The sequence below is a fragment of the Corapipo altera genome, unplaced genomic scaffold, assembly GCF_003945725.1.
Source record: "Corapipo altera isolate COAL_440 unplaced genomic scaffold, ASM394572v1 57, whole genome shotgun sequence".
NCBI classification, from domain to species: Eukaryota; Metazoa; Chordata; class Aves; order Passeriformes; family Pipridae; genus Corapipo; species Corapipo altera.
The window spans coordinates 1,484,776-1,507,551 of NW_020884905.1; the positions used below are offsets into that span (position 1 = coordinate 1,484,776).

The 22,776-nt window shown below is 38.4% G+C and overlaps 2 protein-coding genes across 4 annotated transcripts in view; one reads left to right on the forward strand and one right to left on the reverse strand.

Annotated features, from left to right (window-relative positions):
- Positions 1-7,707: 7,707 nt before the first annotated feature.
- Positions 7,708-22,776, reverse strand: part of PLPPR4 (phospholipid phosphatase related 4) — a 29,734-nt gene continuing 14,665 nt past the window's right edge. The window contains exons 3-7 of the mRNA XM_027651656.1: positions 20,512-20,641; positions 18,629-18,824; positions 15,839-15,896; positions 14,404-14,577; positions 7,708-12,439 (exon numbers count right to left, since the gene is read on the reverse strand). Coding sequence (XP_027507457.1) covers positions 11,102-12,439; positions 14,404-14,577; positions 15,839-15,896; positions 18,629-18,824; positions 20,512-20,641 — 1,896 coding nt within the window. The 3' untranslated portion in view covers positions 7,708-11,101. The remainder of the gene's footprint in view (positions 12,440-14,403; positions 14,578-15,838; positions 15,897-18,628; positions 18,825-20,511; positions 20,642-22,776) is intronic.
- Positions 19,520-22,776, forward strand: part of PLPPR5 (phospholipid phosphatase related 5) — a 151,524-nt gene continuing 148,267 nt past the window's right edge. For 2 of the 3 annotated variants that reach the window (XR_003529036.1, XR_003529037.1), the window contains exon 1: positions 19,520-20,160. The gene's annotated coding sequence lies outside the window, so the exon portion shown is untranslated. The remainder of the gene's footprint in view (positions 20,161-22,776) is intronic. The other variant, XM_027651657.1, reaches the window with a different exon arrangement.

Sequence of the window (22,776 nt, forward strand, 5' to 3'; positions counted from 1 at the left end):
TATTTATAGTATTTGTCAAGCAAGTTCTCTCCTAGGTATGGATTATAATAGGAACTCTACACGGTGTGATGAAAGCCTTCCCATACCTCAGGCTTTGTAATTTCCTTTTGTCTGAAATAATTCCCATAATAAGACATAAGGTCTAAAAAGCTCTTAGGGCTTTAACTGAAGGTCCTGTGCTATTCAGAAGGTGCCTTGGTTACAAGCAGATGCTTCTATTTTCTAGTAATCCTGAAATCAAGGCTCTTCTATAAATGAAAAAGAACCCCTCATTTTCTCTGTTGCTAGGGAATGGTAAGAGAGAAATAATCCTTCCTCTTCCTTGAAGAAATGACCGATTCATGTCCTAACATGTGTCACTCTCAGTATTTTTCAGTTCTGTAGCTTTATCTGTCCAAACAATCTTGACTTAGTCTGATATAAGATAGTCTGATGGGACTTAGATGCTAATAGGATCTCATCACTATCTCTTGAGAGATGAAGTGAAACAATGAGAAAGTGGCTAGTTATGGCCACTGGCCCATCCCAGCTGCCATACCCAAGAGTAGTGCTAATGGGAGTTGATGGGTTGCTTTCTGCAAAATTTGCTTTTTTGATTCACACAGAGACATTTTTTTGCCTCTAAGAGTGAACAGGGGTGAAAAGCTTCCTAAAAGAAGGAATTACGGGAGCTTACATGGTACAGAGGCTCATACAAACTGCCTGTCAGTCAATTGGATTTGACAGGCAGGAAGGAGATTGGTGACAGAGGGGGTTAGGACATTTGCTAGGCTCAAGCTTAGAACACTTCTCATTTCAAGGTTTTGAATTTTTACACTAAGGGAAGAGCTGAAATGCTGCTGCTTTCATTTGTTAGTGTGGGTTAATAATTAGCCCCTGCTTGCAGTCACAGTTTTGTTAGTGCTGATTTGGAAGACACTCTCCTGTTTTGAAGGCTACGTGTGATGGTACTGCACATTATTGGCACTTCACTTCTGTAGGATCTTTTTGCTCTTTCTTAGTAGGGAGAGAAGGAATGGAGAGCAATCAGAATAGGCACCTTGAAGCAGTATCAGCCAGCTAGAAGTGTGTGTCAGCTTTTGTTTCTGTAGAGAAAGGGGCACAATGCTGCCAGTGATTCATGATGCTGAAACAGTAGGACCCAATAGTGTCTCAATGGGCTGTGGTGTAGCAGTTTGTGTTGGGTGATGCCTCTGGGGTGCCCTTTGGATATCTAAACAGGTTACTATCATGATCTTTCTCACTGTGTAATGGCAAACACAGGGACAGATTGTGCTTCCCAAAACATGTGCAATCTAAGAAAAAAGGAAAGTAATTATATGGTAAAAAGAAAGAAAGAAAGAAAGAAACATAACCTTTTGCATGGAGCTGTAGTTTTTGTGAGAAAAGAAGGGAGGTTATAATATCAATGCTATGGTGAGGAGTGCTAGATGGTAAAAAAACTTAAAGATACTTGGATTTCCACTTTTCTAAGAGCATTAAAGGAGAATGGAAGAAACTGGAGATAGAAAAGATTTCCAGACCTCATTATCTTTATTCTGCCCATCAGTCATGTACGTGCCCATGCATCTGCCATTTTTCGACATTACGTCATGTCAGGATTGCTTACCTGGGCAGAGCTGTACGTGGTAGAAACAGCTAGAAAATTCCCTGATACATACAAAGTTATTCAATCTTGACAGTATACATTTCCTCAAGATTTATTTGGTACCAGTCAATTCAGTGGACCTCAGACACTGAAAAGACTGAGTGATATGTTAGTTAACATACAGAGTTGCAGAAATTTTTAACATCCACTATGATAGTTAAAGGATCTTGCTCATTGTAACTGAGTCTTCTCTGTCCCAAGAACCACTATGTGTTTTTATTTATTTTCAGGTGATGACAGTTTGAAAAGAAACAGCATAAAATATACAAATCTTCTGTCCTTTTATCTCACCTCTTAATAAGCACTCATTACTCTGCTATAGACCAAGCACTCCCAAGGAGTAAAAACAAGGCCAACCCAAAGAGCTTTTTTTCCTAAGACTCCAGTCGGAATATTAATACTTAGGAGCAGAAGACATAGATTTGAGCTTTGTGTTCAGTGGAGCGACAATATAGTTAACAGAGATGTTCCTATAGACCAACATTGCTGGGCCAAACAGCAGTCCTTTTCTCAGCAACGTGAAGAGTCACCAGAATCAACTAGATTTCCAAATGTGTATTTGGAAGTAATATGTTAAAAAGACATATACTGGAAGTACTTTCAACACTTTTACGCTCAAGTGATACATCTGTGATATTCACATTCAGAGGCTTGCATAGGTTGTTCTATGGTATCGGTACCAGAGGTGTGTAAATATTGCAAATATCTGAACTTCTGAATTACCAGCATCTTACCTGAATTGAATTTCCTGTTCTAGAAATATGAAAGAATTTTTCATTAATGCAGGAAACAATTACTGCAGTCTACATAAGGTCAATTCATGCTTCTTAGTAGAAAGCAGCATTACTGTGTAAGCTGCTACAGAGCACCATTATGCAGTGAAAACCATGTAGGAGTGCCTTTAAATGGAACACTTTTTTTTTGTCTCACAGAAGAGAGCAAAACTGAATAATTTTCAAACATATCATTTTTTTCCTATTTAAGTGATAACATCAGAATTCTACCAGGAACTGGCAGCACTCAGTAAGGATTAATACACTTGCAGGAGATTATAGCATCTTCCAAATGTCATCTTTTTGCCCTAAATATAATACAAATAACAGATATTACATCTCTGTCTATAATTTATTATACTACTACTTTGTTTTATGTAGTCCAATCTTTTAAGGAAGTGAGAATCAGGTGGGCTCAGGATTCAATATATCAGCTATATATCAGTGCTAAACTCTCTCTGGATAATGTAAAGCTGCATGTTGCCATAATTTAAAAGCAGAAATACATTTGCACTTCACTATAGAATTATAAATGAGATACTGACAACCAAAAAATAATGTTTTAGCCTTGCACTGTTGTCATTATCATTTTTTTCTAAAAGTAAACTTAAACCACCAGTTTCTGCAGTGGTTCCTTTTTATTTGTTCAAAGAGTTCATTGATTCTACAAAAAGCAGTTGCACTGTAGGTGAAACAGGCTGCTGTGTCTTTACAAGGCTGTTACAAGACTAGCTGTGATAGAAGATGAAATGTGTAGTGTTGTAGTGTATTGTTCTGGTAGCTGGATTCCTTATGTACTAGAAAAGTACCATCAACTAGAATAGGAGAGATGGTCATGCATCAGAAATATGGAATTTGGACTCTGACAAATAGGTATAAAACCTGCAAAAGTAAAGCACCCTTTACATTACCCTGGAGGAGTAATGTTTGGATAAGAAATGAACAATCAGGCACTGCAGCTTTGTTCATTTTTCAGAGAATGTAAAGCACTTTGGACCTCAGATTAAAGCTTCTGAATGATATTTAATCCTTAATTTTTTTGGAGTTTTTCATCTCTGGTTTTCCACTAGTTATTAAGTTCTGTTAGAAAATATGCTAAGTCTGTGCAGCTATGTTGTATTATATATAATAATTGATTATCATTTATCTGCTTCAAATTTGAAATTCTTCTTCAACAAAGAAAATTAGATGCAGTTTGTGGTATACTGCTGATCCATGGTTTGTGCTCAGTGTAGCAGTGATGCAGCATATCTAGCAGCTACATTTGTTTCTATGGCAGCAGATCTCTTGCTGTGTCTCTCCACAGGTTTTCCTTTATGACAGACTGTTTATATGGTCTAACGCAGCTTAGTGGAACACAGCTGCTACTGCCCAACTCACCATCCTTGTTAAAAATCCACTCAGTGAGCTTGACCTGGCAATATGCTCCTCTCACAAGTTCAGAAGTCTTTTAGTTGTGTTAGTTGCGTGTCCGGTGTTGGATTAGCTACCCTTCCTTGCTGTAATTTTCAAAAATTTTAATCTTGAATCTCAGAAAATATTCACGTAACTTCTGTATCACTTCACAGACGTGCTCTTACGAGTTCCTTAGGTTTCTCCCCTGTCCCCTCCCAATGACAAGAACTCAAGGGCTTTGTAAACTAGTCACATTTTGTATCTTAACTATGGAGGAAATAATTTTACAGTGACCCAGTCTTCAATTATTTGATGAATAATTGAAGAGGGATTAAGAAAGCACTGATTGTACTAATTAACTGCCTACATGTGCAAATTTAAAAATTGTGGGTTTGTTCTTTCGCTGCTGCTTGGGTTGGAAAACACCTTAAACTTTCTCCTGACTCACTTTCTTTTCTTGGATAAGTTATAAGTTGGTGGGGTTGTTTTTTGTTAACTTGTATCTGAATTCTTCTACTTGCATCACAAAAGAGGTTAGTGAATGGAGGACTCCTTCATAAATCTCATTAAAAATGAAGGCATTTTAAGAAACTTCTAGTGGTCCGCCTTGGTTTAGGAGGTTAGACAAGGCTGTAATCTGTTAGGCATACAGAGCTCACAGCACATTTGTTTTGTGTTACCAACCAGAACATGCCATATGAAGTCTTAGCTGTCCTGATCATTTAAACTGCATGCTTCTCTTCCATTTTTCTGCTCATTATTAAATGGTGGAAACCTCATTGTCTCTGATAGTAAACCAAGGCATTAGTTTGTCATCACACCCATAGTAGTTCTCAGGAAACTAAAACCTAGAAGTGGCCAAATCCTACAACTGTTCCCCTGCCAGGGTAGTGCCCGCTCAGTGTTGGGAGATACAGGATGTTGGAACCGCTTCTGTGAAAACTCTCCCCTCTGATAAGAGTGAAGATCATTGTCTCAAATTATACAGAAAGATAAGGAGTATCAGAGGACACTGCAACTCACACTATCCAGAGGTTTTAGCTAATACTTCTTTTGGGCCTGGGATCGGATTTTTCAGACCCTGATGATACTCTGTAAAAAAAAGTGTACATTTAACATTCTGCTAAGTATCCACAGCACTTCTGGACTAAAGTATACAAATATCAGGGTGAGCAACCCAAAGGACGAGTTACGTAGCTTGGGCATAGAACTTCACACGAATGTGTATGTGAAGGAACATCAGAAGAATGCATATTGAAAAATTTGATAAACATAGATTGTACTAATTGAAAAAAAAACATTATAGCTTGTTTTAGGGAAAATTCAAATATGGGTATTGTTTGCAAAGAATTGATTCTATTGTCATATACTTTACAGGTAAACATGCTCCCAGTTGTGTGATGTTACTCACTTAGCAGAGCTAGTCTTCTAGCCCCTGAAAAGGGCAGGAACAGGCATTGTAATCCACAAGCTCATTTTGAAATAGGAACAGAAACTGTTTGAAACAGGAGCAGAAACTGTTTGAAACAGGATCACATTGCACTCAGATATGCTCCAATCTGCTCTGAATGATTTGGTGAGAGAGCAGAGCTTTTCCCTATGCATCATTTAGTAGCTGCAGAGACTTGACAGATCCACAAATCCCCATGACTCTCATTTCTTTCTGAGCCACACTGAAAAAGTAATATAGTAGGAAAAACTGAATGACAGTTGGCCTTTGAAGGTAGGGAGAGTTTGTGGGGGGATAATTATTTTTCTTCTTTTTCTCAAGCATGAGAAGTGCTTCCTAGGGCTGAGAAGACTTGCTTTAGTTCTGGGTAAGTTTTCATTTTAGCTCTTTTCTTTTAGCAGGGCTATGCTGATAAAACCATTGAATATGCAAGTTTCCTATTACCCTTTATGGCAAAATCACTGGAGTAACAGATTTCATATATGGGGGGTATAACCAAATGCATGCCTTGCCACAACTTGTTCCTTCATTTAAATTATCTGTTCAGCTTTCTCCTTCTAAACCCTGGCTTTAACACGTTAACTTTGTGCTGTGTGTTTGTATGCACGTGTATGCAGCTGAAATTCCCTTACTTTCATTTTGAATGTGCAGTATGGAGACACTTGCAGACTTTGTCCAGTGTTTGATACATTCAGTGATGTAACGTTTGTGAAGAGATTTTATTCATGATTTTATGAAACAGGATTTTAATGCTTTTAAAATATTCCTGCCAAATTAGCTGTGCACTGATCTGTTACACAAAAGGTCTTCATAAATCTATACCAAACTGATTCCAGTAGTGTCTTCTGAGATTTCTTATATGAAGACCTCTGAAGATCTTCTAAAACCCAGCACAAAACAGATTTAAGTTTCAGTTTAGTCAATCATACCTTTGAAAACTCCTTTGCATGATCAGATATAGTCATCAGTCTGGATCACAGTGAGGTCTCTTAATGTAGTGACAGTGTTGCTGTAGCCAGAATGGTCTAAGAGAATATGACAAGGTTTGTCAGTAGAGGTAATTTCTCATAGAATCATAGAATCAGCTGGGTTGGAAGGGACCTCTGAGATCATCAAGTCCAACCCTTGATCCACTACCACTGTGGTTACTAGGCCATGGCACTAAGTGCCATCTTAAGTTTTATAATATAACCTCTACTTCAAAGGTAACCCTTCAGAGGGGGAGTTCTTTTTTAGCCGAACTTTACATGTTTAAAATGTGCCTTTTAAAATATTTGAAACTGAAACTGGCTACTCCTGCTGTGGGGTCAGGACATTCTCCTGCCCCAACTACGCAAAGAGAGCTCCCTCAGTCACCACAGAGGGAACAGTATGATACTGTACATACACTCCCCTTTCTTTGAGAGAAAACATAGCGTTTTTTGATTCTGTATTGCCTGAGGGCCCCCATCTTAAATTGTCATGAAAGTCATGGGACAGGGATTGCCAAGTGACCCAGATCTGGAGCACAGCTTGGGGCGCTATCAGTCCATCCCCGAGTGCCTTCGCAGGGAGCACAGCACATGTGTGACATTGCTGAACTGCTCAGCACAGCAGTGCCTGGCTGGAGGCAGCAGTGACAGCAGCTGCCCAGTGCCACCCCAGCGTGGCAGTCACCTGCTGGAAGGACACACAAGTGCAAAGTGTCAGCCTGCACAAAGGCCCAGGCACGGGTGGGAAAAGCTTCTCACAGTCAGTTTGCTGTGCTGCCATGCATTGTAGGGGCTGTGTGTCCTTGTGGTCCTTATTATGCCATTGGTAATGTTGGTGCATGCCTCAGCTACAGCCATGCCTTCCATCCCAGGCACTTAGAGGCCTGCTGTTGCCCTGTTTCAGGGTGTTTTAAGACAGGCTTGGAGACAATCGTTGCTGTTTGACTACCACATTACTTTGTGTGGCTTCTAGGTAAGAATGCTTTTGACAGCGTGCTGTTACACATAACATTTTTCACTGTTCCCAGCAAAGGGTGTATGTCACCTGCTGATTCCTGCATCCTAACTTCTTCCCCTGGGGAGAGCCCATCCTCTCAGGTTTGCTCCTGACATCTGCCCTTGTCTCATTCACAAATCCAAGGTTGGCTTCACCATATCTGGTACCTCCACCCAACACCAGCAAAGTGTTTTAGATGCATTAGGGATTTAGCAATGCAGCTGGTGCTCTGAAATGATCTAGCAGACGTCCTCACATGGCCTAACATTCCCAATTCACTTGCTTTCTTTTCATATGAAATGTTTTTTGGATAGAAACAAGCTTGTTTGGACACTGTTTCTTTAAACTTCTTACCACTATGCAATGTCTTGAGGTTTCCCATTAATGACCATTTTTATGTCTTGAGGTATCTGATACTGAAAAATAATTTGGGGAGAAACAAAACTTTGCTTCACCACAGAGATGACTGAACATCAATGAGGAATTTTATCTTTATTTCATGATGTTAGCACAATAAACTCACACAGTAGCATTGATCTGTACTTATTTAACAAAATACATTTATAGCAATTTACAAATTCTTTTCCATTTGAAAACATTGCATAACATTTTATTAAACACAATACTTTATATAGAGATTTCTCATTAAAAACATATTTTAAGTATTTTCTTTTCTCAGTAAAGCACAGCCTAACAAAGAAATTCGTGCCTGTTAGCAAGTAAGAAAATCAGAACACTAAGAAGATGTCACCTGTCAATTTATTTGAGTAATTTTTAAATTAAGGTACCAGTGGAATGTAAACAAAGAGTAATTTTACAAAAGGCTCCTTATCAAATATACATGCAGAGGTCTGAGTTCCAATGTATATATTATTACATTTCTGCTCTCTAACGTAATATAATTTGATAAGCCATTATTAAAAACAGTAGCCTTTGGCACTTTGAGTAAAAAAGAATATATCAATATTTATGTATAGAACACAATTTCAATGATTACACAAGAGCTTTAAAATCTTTTCTTAAGAAATAGGAAACCTTAGGAAAAATATTACACTGCACTTGAAATAGTGCAGCAAGTTTTAGAGTAATAAAAGCAACACATATGCCAATATATCTGACTAAAACCGAGGAATAAAGAACAAACACTCCCACCAGGAATCCTGCTGTTTCCAAAACAGCTAAATTGCCAGAGGGAACATTTTCTAATCTTTGCTTTATTGCCATTATTCTCCATTTCAATTTTCCATTATTTCCAGGTTCATCTACTTATGTTCTTTTCCCCTGCACTTACAAACTAACAAACAATTGCATCATATTTCCCTGCATTGATAGGCCAACAGTGTTTCTGTCTTACCCATTCCTTTAAAGCTAATCCTCCCTGCTTTATCATGTACCTAGACTAAACTAAAACCAAAGGGTTTTGTTCATGACAGTCCAAGTGTTTGTAATTCCTAGGCATCTTGTACAAAATTTGATATTAAATACCAAGGACTAAAGATTCATCCTTTTGAAAAGAAAAAACAAATCCTGAAAATGCTAGAATCTGAGAACTTATTTCTAAAAACCTACTTTTTTTTTTTCATTTTCCCCTGGTATCTACGATTATTTTTCCCAGCTCTGTGCCTTGAAGTGTGTCTTCAACATACTGTGCCTTTAACATACACAGTATGCTACAAGACTCCTGGGTAGCTTCTTACATGGAACCTGCAGAATACTTTCTCCCAATCATCATAAGTATGGCGGGATCATCTTTTATCACTAGCAGAGAGAGTGTGGTCATTTCCTTAAGGACCAGCTCTCATCCACATCACTGGGTGATGGGCAGGTGAGAGAAGCATTGCTTGGCACGTTTGGCTGACAGCAAGCCCTCAGCTAAGCCTGGAGCACCTGTAAAACTGGGAAGGCATATAAAGCTTTCCATTGACTCTCAATCTTTTCTTCTATACAGATTACAAACACCATCCTCATATTTGTGAAATTACTTAGGGTTAGGGTTGGGGTTGGGATTTTGTTTTGGTTTTGAGGTCTTTTTTGGGTTAGGTTTTTTTTTTGGTCTGTGTGTTGTGCTGTTTATCTTCTTGAATGGGGTGATTCTTCCTTCTACCTCCTACTTGGCTGGGGTAGGGTGGAGAGTTCTGTGGGGTAGGGTGTGTAGACAGGTTCTGACTATGTAGTATGTATCTGGTTCTCTGATACCCTAAATCAGAAAAGGACTTCAACCAGAACACTCTCCTCAAGAAGCCAGAGAACAGACCTGATCTGCTACTATTTATTAACTGAGGAGACTACTAAGCCATTCCCTCCCCCTTCTAGCAGGGGGTCTGGGAGGTGTCTGATAGTAGTTCTCTTTCAGGTAGAAATAGGAGAGAATGAGGAACTGCAGTGGGCAAGCACTGCCCCGGCTTCCTTCATGGTTTAAATCAGAGCTAAATGTAACGAGACACTTCTTCTTGCATGCCCAGGACATGCTATGCTTATTCCTTTCAGAGCTTACCCTTTCAATAATTTTTGGCAATGGAGATTTTTAGCAGGCAAGTTCTTTCATTATATTCAAAGCTCAATTTACTAAAATATTCCATGTTCTCTCAGGTGCAGAGACCTTCATATTCTTAAGTGGCAGTGGTGGGAAAAAAATATCATGCTTAAAAGGCTCTGGAGGGTGTCTCAGGGAGGTGAACAGTAGTAGTGGCACAATGCAACACTCATTCAGTGATTCTGCAATATGAAGGCATTCCATTTTTTAAAGCAAAGTACAAATCCCCTAAATGATGGTGATTGGGGTGAAACTTGTCATTGTTCTTGTGGCATACTAAGCAAGTGAGGTGAATGACTGCTCCTAAGTGTGAGCTGCTGTATTAATTTCTGTCTCCTTGGAAGCTGGTCAGGAAAGTGGCTGTTTATTTTTATTTACTCATGGCTCGCCTTTCACATTCGCACATCTTGCAGTTATTGGTGTCCGACATTATATGTTTAAAAACTAATAAAAACACGGACGGGTCGCTGAAGGACAGAATAAGAAGTTTAAAAATGTAAAATCTGAATTACTTGTAGTACTTGATAAGACCCCTTAAAAAACATAATTTAAAACAATTCTACAAGTTAGCCCACTAAGAAGCAGCCTCTTCATTAGTAGCACCTGTTCTTAAACAAAAGTTGAGCAGTAGCAGCAAACTATTCAAAATAGACAGTCATTCCATTCTAATGGAATGTCACCCACACATTTTTTGTTGCAGTAGACATCTTAAAGAACTACACAAAACCTTTGCAATCTTTGAATGTGACAGATCCACTATAACAAAGCTGTAAATATTTCCTACGCTAAATGAATGCAGCCAGCATCATCATAGTATTAGCAATATTACTTTTAAAGTAACTGCACATCAATATGTCATGTTTGCAGAGTCTAATAAGTATGCAATTTTTCAAAACATGTAAAGTTATCATCAGCACCATCCTGTATTAAAGATTTGGTGCAAATTCTGCAAAGGTGAATATATAACACTGATACAGCCTTTGCTGTGAAAAAGTCAGTCAGTTTTGGACACAAATATAAAATAAAAAGTTGGCACATTCAGGAAACAGTATCTGTGTTCAAGACCATTGTTTTGATTGACATCATGACCCTCAGATAAACGTTTTGAGTCTGAAGAAACAAGTTGCATGAAAATGTTTCACATTAGTTCTGGCATTGTGCTTTTCCCCCCACCACATGCTTTCCACAGGCTCATGCACATTGCACAGCAGTGCTGGGCTACTGGTCAATAATTTGGCACATAAAGGTAAATATCAGCTCAAAACAAAGAGAGCAGAACCTGTGTCAAGATGTGTTTACTTTGTGGTGGTATGGACCAGCGGATATGTCTCCTCTCATTCCTTGTATGCTCGTGTGGGGGATGTACCTTTATAGAAGATGTTTCTGGTATTCTCTGGACTGCTCCCTCTCTCAGGGATTAAAATGATGTTACCTTTTCTCCGAAGTGTTGAGTCCCGGCTAGAAGAAATGGACAGAGTCTCTGAGCCAATCTCACTTCCCTCCACTGGTGTGACTCTTATCGTGGTGATACCATGATGGTGATGCTCACTGTTATCTATGTTGCTTCTTTTCCTGTCACCTGACCCATAACTGTCTTTTAAGGAGTCACAGCTCTCAGAGTCTCTGTTAAGATCATTCAGCTCATATGTCTGACGGAGGGTGACTTTTTCAGGACCTTTCCATTTCCATGACCCACTTCCTTCTCCTTCTGATGGCATCTGAATTACAGGTCTGTTATTTTCTGGATGGGCCTCAACTCTAACAATGCTACTTGGCTCATGGTCTGTCAAGGTTTTGTATCTGATGGCTCCTGTACAAGTGACCGTGCTTCCCTCGGAACCCTTTGGACTGCCCTGAAGCACTCCTTGCTGCTTAGACATGGCTATTACTTGCATTATTCTTGGCTGGCTATTGCTTCTACATGCAACACTCTTCTCAGCAGCTTTCAGCCATTTAGCTCTAGCTGAACTACTTTTGGGTGATGTGTTCACGTTCTCCTGAGTCTCTTCAGGAATATGTACTAGCTGGGATGAGCCAGGACGTGACTGGATAGAGACCCTCGGCCCACCAGAAAGACCTGAGTTGTTACAACCTGGTACACTGCCAGGTTGGATTTTCAGGTATTGGCCAGTTGGGCCATGATGATCACCATTTACACCCACTCTGGAGGGTTCTGAGCTTGACCTCATTTCGATAGCCCTTGGTGGTGACTGGCCAGATTCAGTCTCTATTACTTGCAGTGACAACTTTCGACTTTCATTCTTGTTTTTCCACTGGGAAAGCAGCTGTTTGGAACGGGCAGAATCCATTGATGCGTGTATTGTTGCATTTCTTCGTGCTGGATCTTCCATGGATGGTGTGTTGACTCTTGGCAAAGTGTTGCTGAAAGTAACCATGTTTTCCTTTCCCATTGGGCTTCGTGGTGTTATTATTTCTACATCAGCATTCGCTCTCTTGAGATTGGTCAGAGACCCTGAATCTCTGTGGTTTCTATTCAGGATGCTTTCTGTACGGTGAGAGACAATGCCATCGCTGCCGCTACCATTTTTACCTGGCAGGATTCTGTTGGCATCTTGACTGAGGTCTGTCAAAGACCTTAGAGCTTCTCTGTGAAAATTTGGGTGAAACACATTTTCATCACTTGGTAAGAAGTTCCCCACAGCATACAGACCCTGATATTTGAAGAGAAGCATCAACAATCAGTTATGGAAAAAGACACATTTTAAGCTACTTTAATTACATTCTTTTGCCTTCAAATAGACATTGAGTGACATAATTACTCCTACTGAAGTGACAGAGTATGCTCACTTTCCTTTCCTCACTAATATATCCTTAGTCCAAATTCTGTCCTTAATCTGGTACGTCTGGATATGTATGAAGTTGTCTCACTAGGATAACTAGGGCATATAATTCATGGCAACAAACAGTTAAGGAAAAGATTTAGCCACCATGAGTTTTCTTCTTTTTATCAAGCAACAGATGCAGCCACAGAAATAGCGTTTTGTTAGGAAAATAACAAAATAGATGTTTGCTGTCACTGAGGCAAAGCTATTTTACAACTATACCATTGTCTGCTTTGATTTACTGAATCTTGTAATGGCTTGAGTTGTTCTCTGCTGTAACAGATTCTATCCTTTCTACTGCATAATAACCATGTAATACAATACCTACATCACAGAACAATTTATCAACTCTAAATCAATTGCTTTCCAAGCTGTGCAGAACTGTAATAAGATTTAGTTATACAACATTTTCTTAATAAAAAGATCTGCTAAGGAGTGACCCTTCCATGAAAGGGTCAAATACCTGACTCAGTCACTTGAGTTACTTGCTCTTTACACTCTTTTCAGAATTATTTGCATGTTCATGTTATTTCCCCTCCCCTTCCTCTTACTGGTGAGCAGTTTTCAGGGCAGATTTACTGAATACTGTGTATCCAGACATTGTACTCTGATATATGTTGTCATGCAACAGTGTATGAAGACCTAACAAAGCATTATTGTTTGTGGATTTCAAACATGGGAACAACAGCTCCATTTATGAGAGTCTACAGCAGGTTCATAATTTGAAACAATATTCTCAACAGAGTGCCGTTCTGCTCACAGTGCAATCACAGAAACTGACTTTAGTAGCTCATGGGGTTTCTGTTACCCTGTACCCTGGCTGCTGTTTCTCCTGCCGCTGTGAAGACAATTTTTCCCCTGGTCACCTTTATAGACCATCTTCATGTACCTTAAGTTATGTAATCACAGGAAAAAGGGGACAAGAAATGAACTTATTTTACTATTATACTAAAATTCATCATTGACTTCTTGGGGGTCAAAATCATCCCACTGGCTGTTTCTGTTCACCTGCCCACACTCGAGCGCAAATGGTGTCTGAAGAAGCTCTGATTGCTCACAGGCACCTGTACTGAGCAGCCAAGGCAGCAGCACTCCTGCTGGAGACACAGGGAGAGCAGCAAGCAAAAGCAAATGCTTCACAAGCTTCCTACTGGTGGATACAAACAGGCCTATCCTACACACTTCCTAACAGGACCCTTCCAAGGTGCTCCATCTGTTTCCACCCAGTACAGAGGAACAGCAGAGGAATAATCCGATTTGGCCATCCTTTTTCCACTGCATACTAACCCTAAGAGCTCCAAAGAATCATGAGTGTCTACTACTGCCTTTAATTTCTTGTAGGTTCAGCAATTTACTCACCTGAGTTGCTGATACTAATTCAACCATTTTTTGAGATCATAAAGCTAACACTGGCAATATAAACTCAGGTCAGCAACAAATACCAATTAATCCAATATTTTTCTTGTGTTATGCTTTTAAGTGTGGAGTAGAAAAGATGAGTATTTTGAAGTACTTAACAAAGCACATAAGGTTAGAGCTGTTTCTGTATGCAGTGCCAGATGACTATATTCCACCTTGTGCACTGTTACTGGACTTTACACTAAAATACATATTTGCTTTTTCCTGTCTGCTTTTAGGGTGATTATCCTTAACTCATCATTTTCAACACATTTTGACTATATTTATAGCTATGGAATGTGACCATGATGAAAGTGTTCATAAAAATACTAGTACTCCTATTACAGCCTTATCAGTTTTACTTGCTAAAACTTAACTATGACTATTATACTTACCAAATAGAGAGCAATTCCTCCTCCTATGAGAAAGCCACAGTAAACATCAACTGGATGATTCTTATACTGGGTGATACGTGTCAGACCGCATATAATTCCACAGATGATAAAAGCAAAGACCAAGAGTGGTTTCAGAAGTTTTGAAGAGTCTGTTAACGTAGAATTGAAGTACATCTAGAAAAAAGAAATAAATGAAGAAGCAGTTGAAGAAACTTAAATTTACCTAAGAGGGTATTAATTTCTTGCATTCAATGTTTCTTTCACACACAGATCACTGTTACACAGTAATAGCACAAATAATCAGTTTAATTTTATTTTACAGCCCTGTTAAAATTTGCTCACTTGCTGTTGAAAGATCTGAAATCACAAGGAATGGATTTCCAAAAATACAGGCAGTGTTGCTCATTGACAACAATCAGGATAAGGATTTTATGCCTAAATAGTGTTCACAGTCAGCCTAAATGTTCTGTAAATGTGACTAAGGAGCCACTGCTTGTGAAATACAGAAGCCAGATGTCATGCCAGATGAAAGCAATAACCTGTTCTAACAAAAGCTACCACCAGATGCTTTAGAGAGCCATTTCTCAACTGAGGGCCATAATGTCAGGGAGGTCACAAAAATTACGTGGAGTGGTTCATCAGTATTATTCCAAATTTTGGCCTTTTCCTGGGCAGAATAAATACCGGCAAGTTCCCAGTATGTGCACAATTTCTATTACCTAATGTGATTAAGCTGTCACTGGTTTTTTCCTCTGATTTTTACTGCGTGAGTGATAGAATTTCATTTTAAATTTCAAGTAAGTTGTCACTTGTACAAACATTGTAGGCCATACTGAAGAAATGTTACTAGTCAGATGTGGAAAATCAGCTGTGATTGCTGCAGCACATCCTACAGTTCTCTGCTAGTGACTGATGGGTTTTATTCACTTGCATTGCAGGAGCACCTTGAAGGCCCCTGGGAGTGATTGTGCCATTTCATCCAAACTGCAATTCTATGGAGGTCACATCAAACTACATGACATGAATGTGTAGCCCTTGATGCCTCAAGTTTAAAAGCAGAGAATCAAGGAAGATAGCAATAAAGAAAAGGCAGCATGCATAAAGGGTAATTTGAATGGTAAGTTAATATATCACTCTATAAGACAGATAAACACTGCATTTTATATGTGGATTATATGAAGCATCAAATATACTTTAACATTACACTTTCTATTGCTTCTTAACAAAGGATGTGAAGCAGTTGAATCTTTTCCTTGTTTTTTACCAGCTACAATAAACCCAGCTCTATTAGTAGTTTTATTTGCTTTCAAACTGGGAGGATAAAAACTTACATCCACCCAAGATATCCAGGCAACACATCATCTTACAATCTACAGCAAATTGCTTTCTGACTTTTGTCTTGTAAAAAGGAAACTGAACAGAGTTAGTTACTCACCGAAATGTACACTGCTGCAAAGGCTGCCAGGGTGGCATGTTGAGAAGGGAATGACTTTCTGCCAAGGAAGGACAACCAAATAATGCTTCTCAATTCAAATTCACTGTGCTAGTGCTCATTGAAAAAAACATTTTCGTCTTACACTTCCTAAGCAATATGTGATCTATGAGTAACATTTAATTTCTAAATTCTTTTTCTGTATTCTGGAGAAAGAACCAATGTTAATGAAATGCCTTTATTTTGAAGTAAATATTTACTGTGAAATTCTGTGTACTAAGAGAGCAAAGGGAACAAGGTACAAACTGCCTGCTTGATTCAGAGAAGTATCTATAAGTTTATTTCCAAAAATATCTTTCCATATAAGTACCTAAATATAAAACTTATTAAATGCATGAACTTTGATCTTATGATTATTCTCATTGACTTTACTTTGACTCTTTTCAAAGTAAGAACTCATATACTTTGATAATCAGGCCCTAATTTCATGCAACTGCATTCATCATGTTCATGCCCCTGCTCTGTTGCTTTAATAATGATGGGATGACAGGGTGACATTCTTCTCAGGGAGAGGCAAACTACATCTTTATTAGCTGTTGTCTTTAGGTTTATTTTTATAAGATGACAGGAGTGAATGGAGCACAAGAACATGGAGAGGGTATTTTAAAAATAACTGAGTCCCTTCCTGATGCCCAGAACAAGAGAACAAATGAAAATGTGTCCAAAGTCTGTAAGACAGTAGGCAATATCAGGTCTACTCCTGAAGTTGCTGAGGCCCTTCTGCTCCCACTGAAAACCTGCAGACTTTAATGATGTGGACTGGGTCTTGAGTCAGAAACTTCAGATATGAAAATTAAAAAGTGAAAGCTTAGCTTCTACTTCTCTGACAAAAGGAGGACTTGTGTAAGTAGAAGCTACAGAGAACCATCACATGAGCCTGTCTAACATTTTAATATTATTCTTATAGACCTATTTCAATCCTCTAAAAACAACTAAAGAAAAGTGATGGGAATATGAAGGAGAGATTTTCATGCAGTAGAGGGAAAAAAAGCTGGGGGTGGATTCAGTAACACTGTTCTACAGTGGACATCTAGATCATAAAAATTCTATGACCTCTGAGCTCTAGATGCAGTGAGGATGCATAGCCATTTATATCTATACATTTATCTCCTTAAAATGGTATGGACAATGTAACATGCTGGCTGTCTTGGTGAAGAAGTCACAGCAGCAACTTGCACCTGAGAAAGCTCAGCTTGGGTTAAACACTTGAACAATCACTTGGCTTCACAGATGGGTCTTGCTACCCTAACTGGGCTCCATGTACAGCCATTTTCCCAGCAACACCTGAGTTAGCTAGTTTAAAATAGCAAAGACTGAAGTACAGCCCTTTAACTTCAAAGACATTTTTTTCTGCAAAGCAGTAGTCTACTTTCTGAATTTCTTTCCTATACATTTTGCCTTGTTTGTTCTACATAATTAATTGGCAGTCAAAGATGTGCATGTAGTTCAGCATGAATGCCGCACACTGCTGACCTGAATTTGAGCCCGTGGCTCCAGCAGACTCATAACTCTGGCCAAGACGAAATCTGCAGGGTTCCTTTTTCATTTCTAGAGACAGACCTAAATTCTTCCTTTTTTTCCTCCCTGAACAAACCTTTCACAAATAGTATCCCTGGGGAACAAGTTCAGGGTTGAGGACCGAAAAGAGACATGAAAAAAAGTAAATGTTTATAATAGCTAATCAGCTCCTTTACTTTGTGCAGGTTTTAGTGAAGCATAAATCTACTTAACAGTCTCTGTGGAACTAATGTGTAGATTTGATTGTATGAACTTTAGTTCCATTCAGAACTTAACCTTAATTTGATGGCGTTTTTATGGATATAAGGTGTGTCACTATGCTACAGTCAATTTTCTCTTTATTTTCTATTCATATGCTTTCAAGGCAAGCATAGACTAAATGCACTCTCTGAACTTTCTAATGGTGTCACTGCTTTTGTTCCTCTATTTATCTTTAAAATGAAAATAATTCAAGCTAAAAATATGTAGCCTTTTTGTATGGTTCTGTATCGAAAAGGTGAACAAAGGTCTTAAAGAAAACATGTCCTGAACTCAGATGACAGTGTATCACTCTAATGCTCATGCATGAGGATGTGTAGAGGGAGAACAAGGAAGAGAAAGAGTCATACTGAGAGAGAGAGTCATACTGAGTCAGAACATCAGAAATGACAGAGGATTCTGAACAGAAATGACTGAAAAGGTTCTTTGATGATAAATAGAGGGAAAGATGGACAATAGGGACCACTGGATATTTGGGGATGTTGCAGAAAAATGATTTCATGTAATCAGCTGGATAATTGTGTTCTTCTCTATATTTTTCCTAGGGGAGTTTCCAGGCAAATTTCTGGAGCCAGAGTTTCTGGGAAGTACAAATAAAAAATGAAGGCCATTAGGAATCTCAGAACGAGTCCCTTACAAACTCCAATTACTGAAGTCAAATTAACCTCATGGACTCTAGAATTTACACTATAATTCCAACAGTAGATGCTATATATATTAATAATGGTATAGGAAATTGTCTCCTTTGAAGGAGGGAAAACAGATGCCCACTGTTAGACTAATATCTTTAAAAAGAAAATTGAACATCACTAAAAAGACATTTATGCACTCACCTTTGTTATAAAAAACTGACAAACTCATTCAGACTTTAACTAGGAAAAAAAATCTAGAAATTTGGACAGAAAATAAAAAATAAATGAATACTTAAAAATGTAGACAATTAAGGATAGAACCAACCTTCCAGCATTGATAATATTGAGATCAGCTCCCGAGCAAATATCTTCCACAACATACGAATTCTCTGAGCAGGATACATTTAAGGATGTATAGTTAGGCTTGCAAACAGTCAAGAAATATGGTGCCTGATATCCTGTTGATAGCTGTATAATATCAGTAACAAGAGCAGTTGCACAAAGACCAAACACATGAACACCTAGGAAAGAAATCAACACAGCTTGTTAACTTTATTATATGCATTAATTAGGTTAATTAATAGTGCAAAACGCATTCCACAGAACTCTGTTGGCTTGTGTCACTAAACTTGAATTTAAGTCAAGAATAAGAGGGGTTTTTTAATGAAAGCTTGTTGCAAAGTTGAATTCTTTAATATAAAAAAATAAGATAATTTATGCTTGTTTTCTTCCTGTTGATATTTAATATTTTGTTTTAATGGCTTGATGTCCTCCAACATCCTTTCATAAAAGTGAACTACACTGGAGCTGCTTCAATTTGGAAAGAATTTTTCTGAACTAGGATAGCCAACTATTTGAGGAGAGCACATGGGCTCATCCAGTCCTTGTACTTTCCCACTGGAATGTGAGCTTTGAATAACATGGCCAGCTGCCCATCAGATCATTGGTCAGAAGACCTGTTCTCTTTTTACTACCACAGAATCACCAGCTGGTGATAACTCTGGCTACCTTCAGGCCTCTGATTTTTTTTGAGTGTTGTGTCCTTGCCACTATTCCACATTTTAAGTCTATTTCGTAAAGGATCAGTGTTTCTGTCTGATTAATAACGCCAAATTCACAAGGCAACTGAAGTAAAGCAATTGCTTTACTGAACATTTTCAAATGCATTTCTCCTAAAGATTTGCCTAGAATTCCCTACTTGTGTTCATATAGATAAATCTATTTTTCATCCTAAAACTGGAAGAATGTTTAAGTCATTAAAATATGAAAGAAACTGCAAATTCAGAGTATGAATCAGGAATTATATTCATGTGTCTTTGAGCTTGTCTTTTTGGTGAAGGAATACCATACAGGAGAAGAAGTGGACATGGGGTATCCTTGCTCATGTTGTAATGTACCAACCCTCTGCTTACTTCCTCACTGCTGCTCTTAAGGGGATGCTTTGCTGGTCACAGACTGTATAACCCTGATTGTCACTACCTTACTGCTTGCACGACTAGAGAAATCCAGTGAATAGTTGTCCTACCAGGTTTTCAGTCTCCTGTGCTGCTGGTTGTCTTTGCCTAGGCTGCCCTCTCTAATGAATTTCTGAAACAGAGTAAACCTTTCCTTTAGCCTCTCATTGGTACAGAGAATTAACTGTAAAAAGGAGATCAAAGTCCAGTTGCCTTTTTGAGTACTGTTTCTCATTAATGACAATTAAAACAAAGTAAAACAAAACAATTTAATGTTCCTCTAGCATTTAAGCTGCCAGATTCCAGACCTTTTTGAGAGGAAGATAAACACATTCCAGAAAAAGAATGTCAAACCTACTGAGTTTCTGACAAGTTTTCACTGTCAGGCTGAATATCGTGACAGGTGGGTTGAATCCTTATGATGCACTGAAGACAGGCAGGGGAAACTATACACTGAAATCATTAAAAGGCAGCCAGCTCAAGGTGGGCAGGGAAGGAAAAACAAATTATTCTTTTAGAGATACTGACAGTAGCACAGGAGAGGAAAGGGAAAATAGAGAGTGTAGGTGCTGCATTACTGAGTATGGGGCTGCTCTGTTGCAGTCTGACAGTTTCTTCTCACATTTTCTAGCAGAAGAAGATGTATGCCAATGACAGTTCTGTTCTGAAAGGCTGTTTCAGAGAAGGAAACCTGCATGGTGAAAATTAAATGTGTATGGAAAGCTCTACTTTGTGACTAACATTTGAAACCCACCAACAAATCTGACAGCTCTTCTAAGAAAAGAATTGAAGTTGCATCCTCCTGCATTAATATTGGCCTCTGTTCCAATCCCATTTCTTCTTTTGGACAGGCAACAGTAGAGTATTCCTTCTCCTATCATTATCTGCAATGACAAAGGAGCCATTAAATTAAAAGTAGCACTTACTCAGAAGATCCTGGTTGAATTTAAAGTGCTGAAATATAACTGTAGCACAACCAATGTCATCCCTTTAAAAGATTTGTATCAATATGGGAACATAAAGCAATGCAACTTAGCCTGAGTGAGGGCAGGCAAGAAGGTGGCCTGAAATTAAATGCAAATAGCATACAGTATACTGTGCTCAGTGGTTCCAGGCCTTGATCTACAGCTGAAGCTTAATGCTTCTACAATAAAAAAGCAATAATCATAAAATCTCACCTCTAAAATAATCCAGAGCCACTGCAATATCCTAGTGCTCTTGAGGTGATTTTAGAATTCAGTCTTGGCTGCAAGCCTAGCAATCCCTAGCAGCTTCTAATTACATGACAGCCTGCTCTTCTGTATTTGTTTAATTTGGCTAGGGTTTTAACCAGATCCACAGCAGCAGAAAAAGTTCTGTCCTTATGGTCCCTCTGACCACACCAAGCAAAACAGATTATGACCAAAGTCCTAAACAACAGTTTATAAAGGGAAGAATATGAATGAAAAATGGTGTTACTTGCTGGAAAATCCAGACTCATTTATACATTTGCAGTCTCAGATTTTATTGTTTTCCTTGTTCAATAGTACAACAACTTGGAAATCTGTACAGGGTTTGTACAGAGTTCAGAATAAGGGCTGGATTGAAATATTGAACTTAATGAGGCAGTTCTCACCACTAACAGGAGGTTCAGCTTGCCTAACCACAGCTGCATTGAAAACTAATACATGGAATGCACAAAACTTACAATGCAATGAGGTGCCAAAGGATCTGAATCGTGCTGAATCTGCTGTAATTACTAGTGAAGTCTGTCCATACGAACACCCCTCACCCGAGGAGAAGGGAGGTAAAATGGACAAGCATAGTCTAACTCTATTTTTAGCTAAAGTTTTAATAAACTGAAATTTCTTTGCCAGAAAAATCAAAGTATTGAAGGTTGTCTTATGACATTGAAAACTCAGTGGTAAGGGTTATTTAAGGAATTCTAACTAGCTGAGAACTGTGTCCACTATTATCTGTCTACATTGGATCAATTTAGATCTGAAGCTTCCCAGAGAAATTAGTAGTACTTCAAACTTAAAAGCCCGACACATTCTAATAGTTTTTATGCAAGCTTTAGTGAATGTCTGGTACAGGGAAAACAGCAGACAGATGGATTAGCTCGTGTGAGAGAGGAAAAAAGTAGGAAACTACAAGGCTATGTCAAGGAAAATTCAGAGGCTGGTATTTCCAAAGAAACCAACTCCCACAATTGAGGAGGCAGAAGGACTGAAACTGCCAGCAGTGAATTTCTCTTGCATGAATTGATTTCCCAGATTAATGTGATCTAATTTCCTAGTGATCTCTGTTAGAAAGGGCCTTAAAGCAGGTTTTTAGTCAGTGGCTGATAAGAGTTTGAACCTACACTGATACCATTAAATAACTGGTCCTAACATTTCCGAAGGAATAACTAGAGAGCAAATCTGTCAGAGGATCAGATTCAGAGTTCTTTGAAGCAAATGGCAGTCATGTTGCAATTCAGGTATATCTATATTCCAGACTTAAAACATCCATCTTGGTAATTTCTTCAAGTCCAGTTGTTCCACACTAAAGTCTCCTGTGGTTTGTGAATACATATACAAAATTTAATCTATGCCACAAGCTATAAGACATATGTCAATAATACAGGTAGTTATTTTTTGTAACCCTTCAGGCCTACAGAACAGACCTGTTTAAAAGCATTTGCTACTCACTAATAATGAGCAAAAAAGCCCAAAGGAAAAAACCACAACATAAAGCCCCAAAGCCATACAGATCTTTCTGAAATAATGGCTTGGGAAAATAAATTATAAAATATTAGATTTTTTTTTTGTAAAAATAATTAAAGTGAATGGGTTTATATATGGGAAAAATTATTATATCAACAAAAATAATACAGAAAAAAAAATTACTTCCTATCCTAATATTTCTACTATTACTTCCTATTCCTATATTTCTAATAAGGAGGGATTGAGACTGGAATTTGCTTGTCTTCTTCCGCACACACAATTCTTTTTTCTTTTCTTTTCTTTTCTTTTCTTTTCTTTTCTTTTCTTTTCTT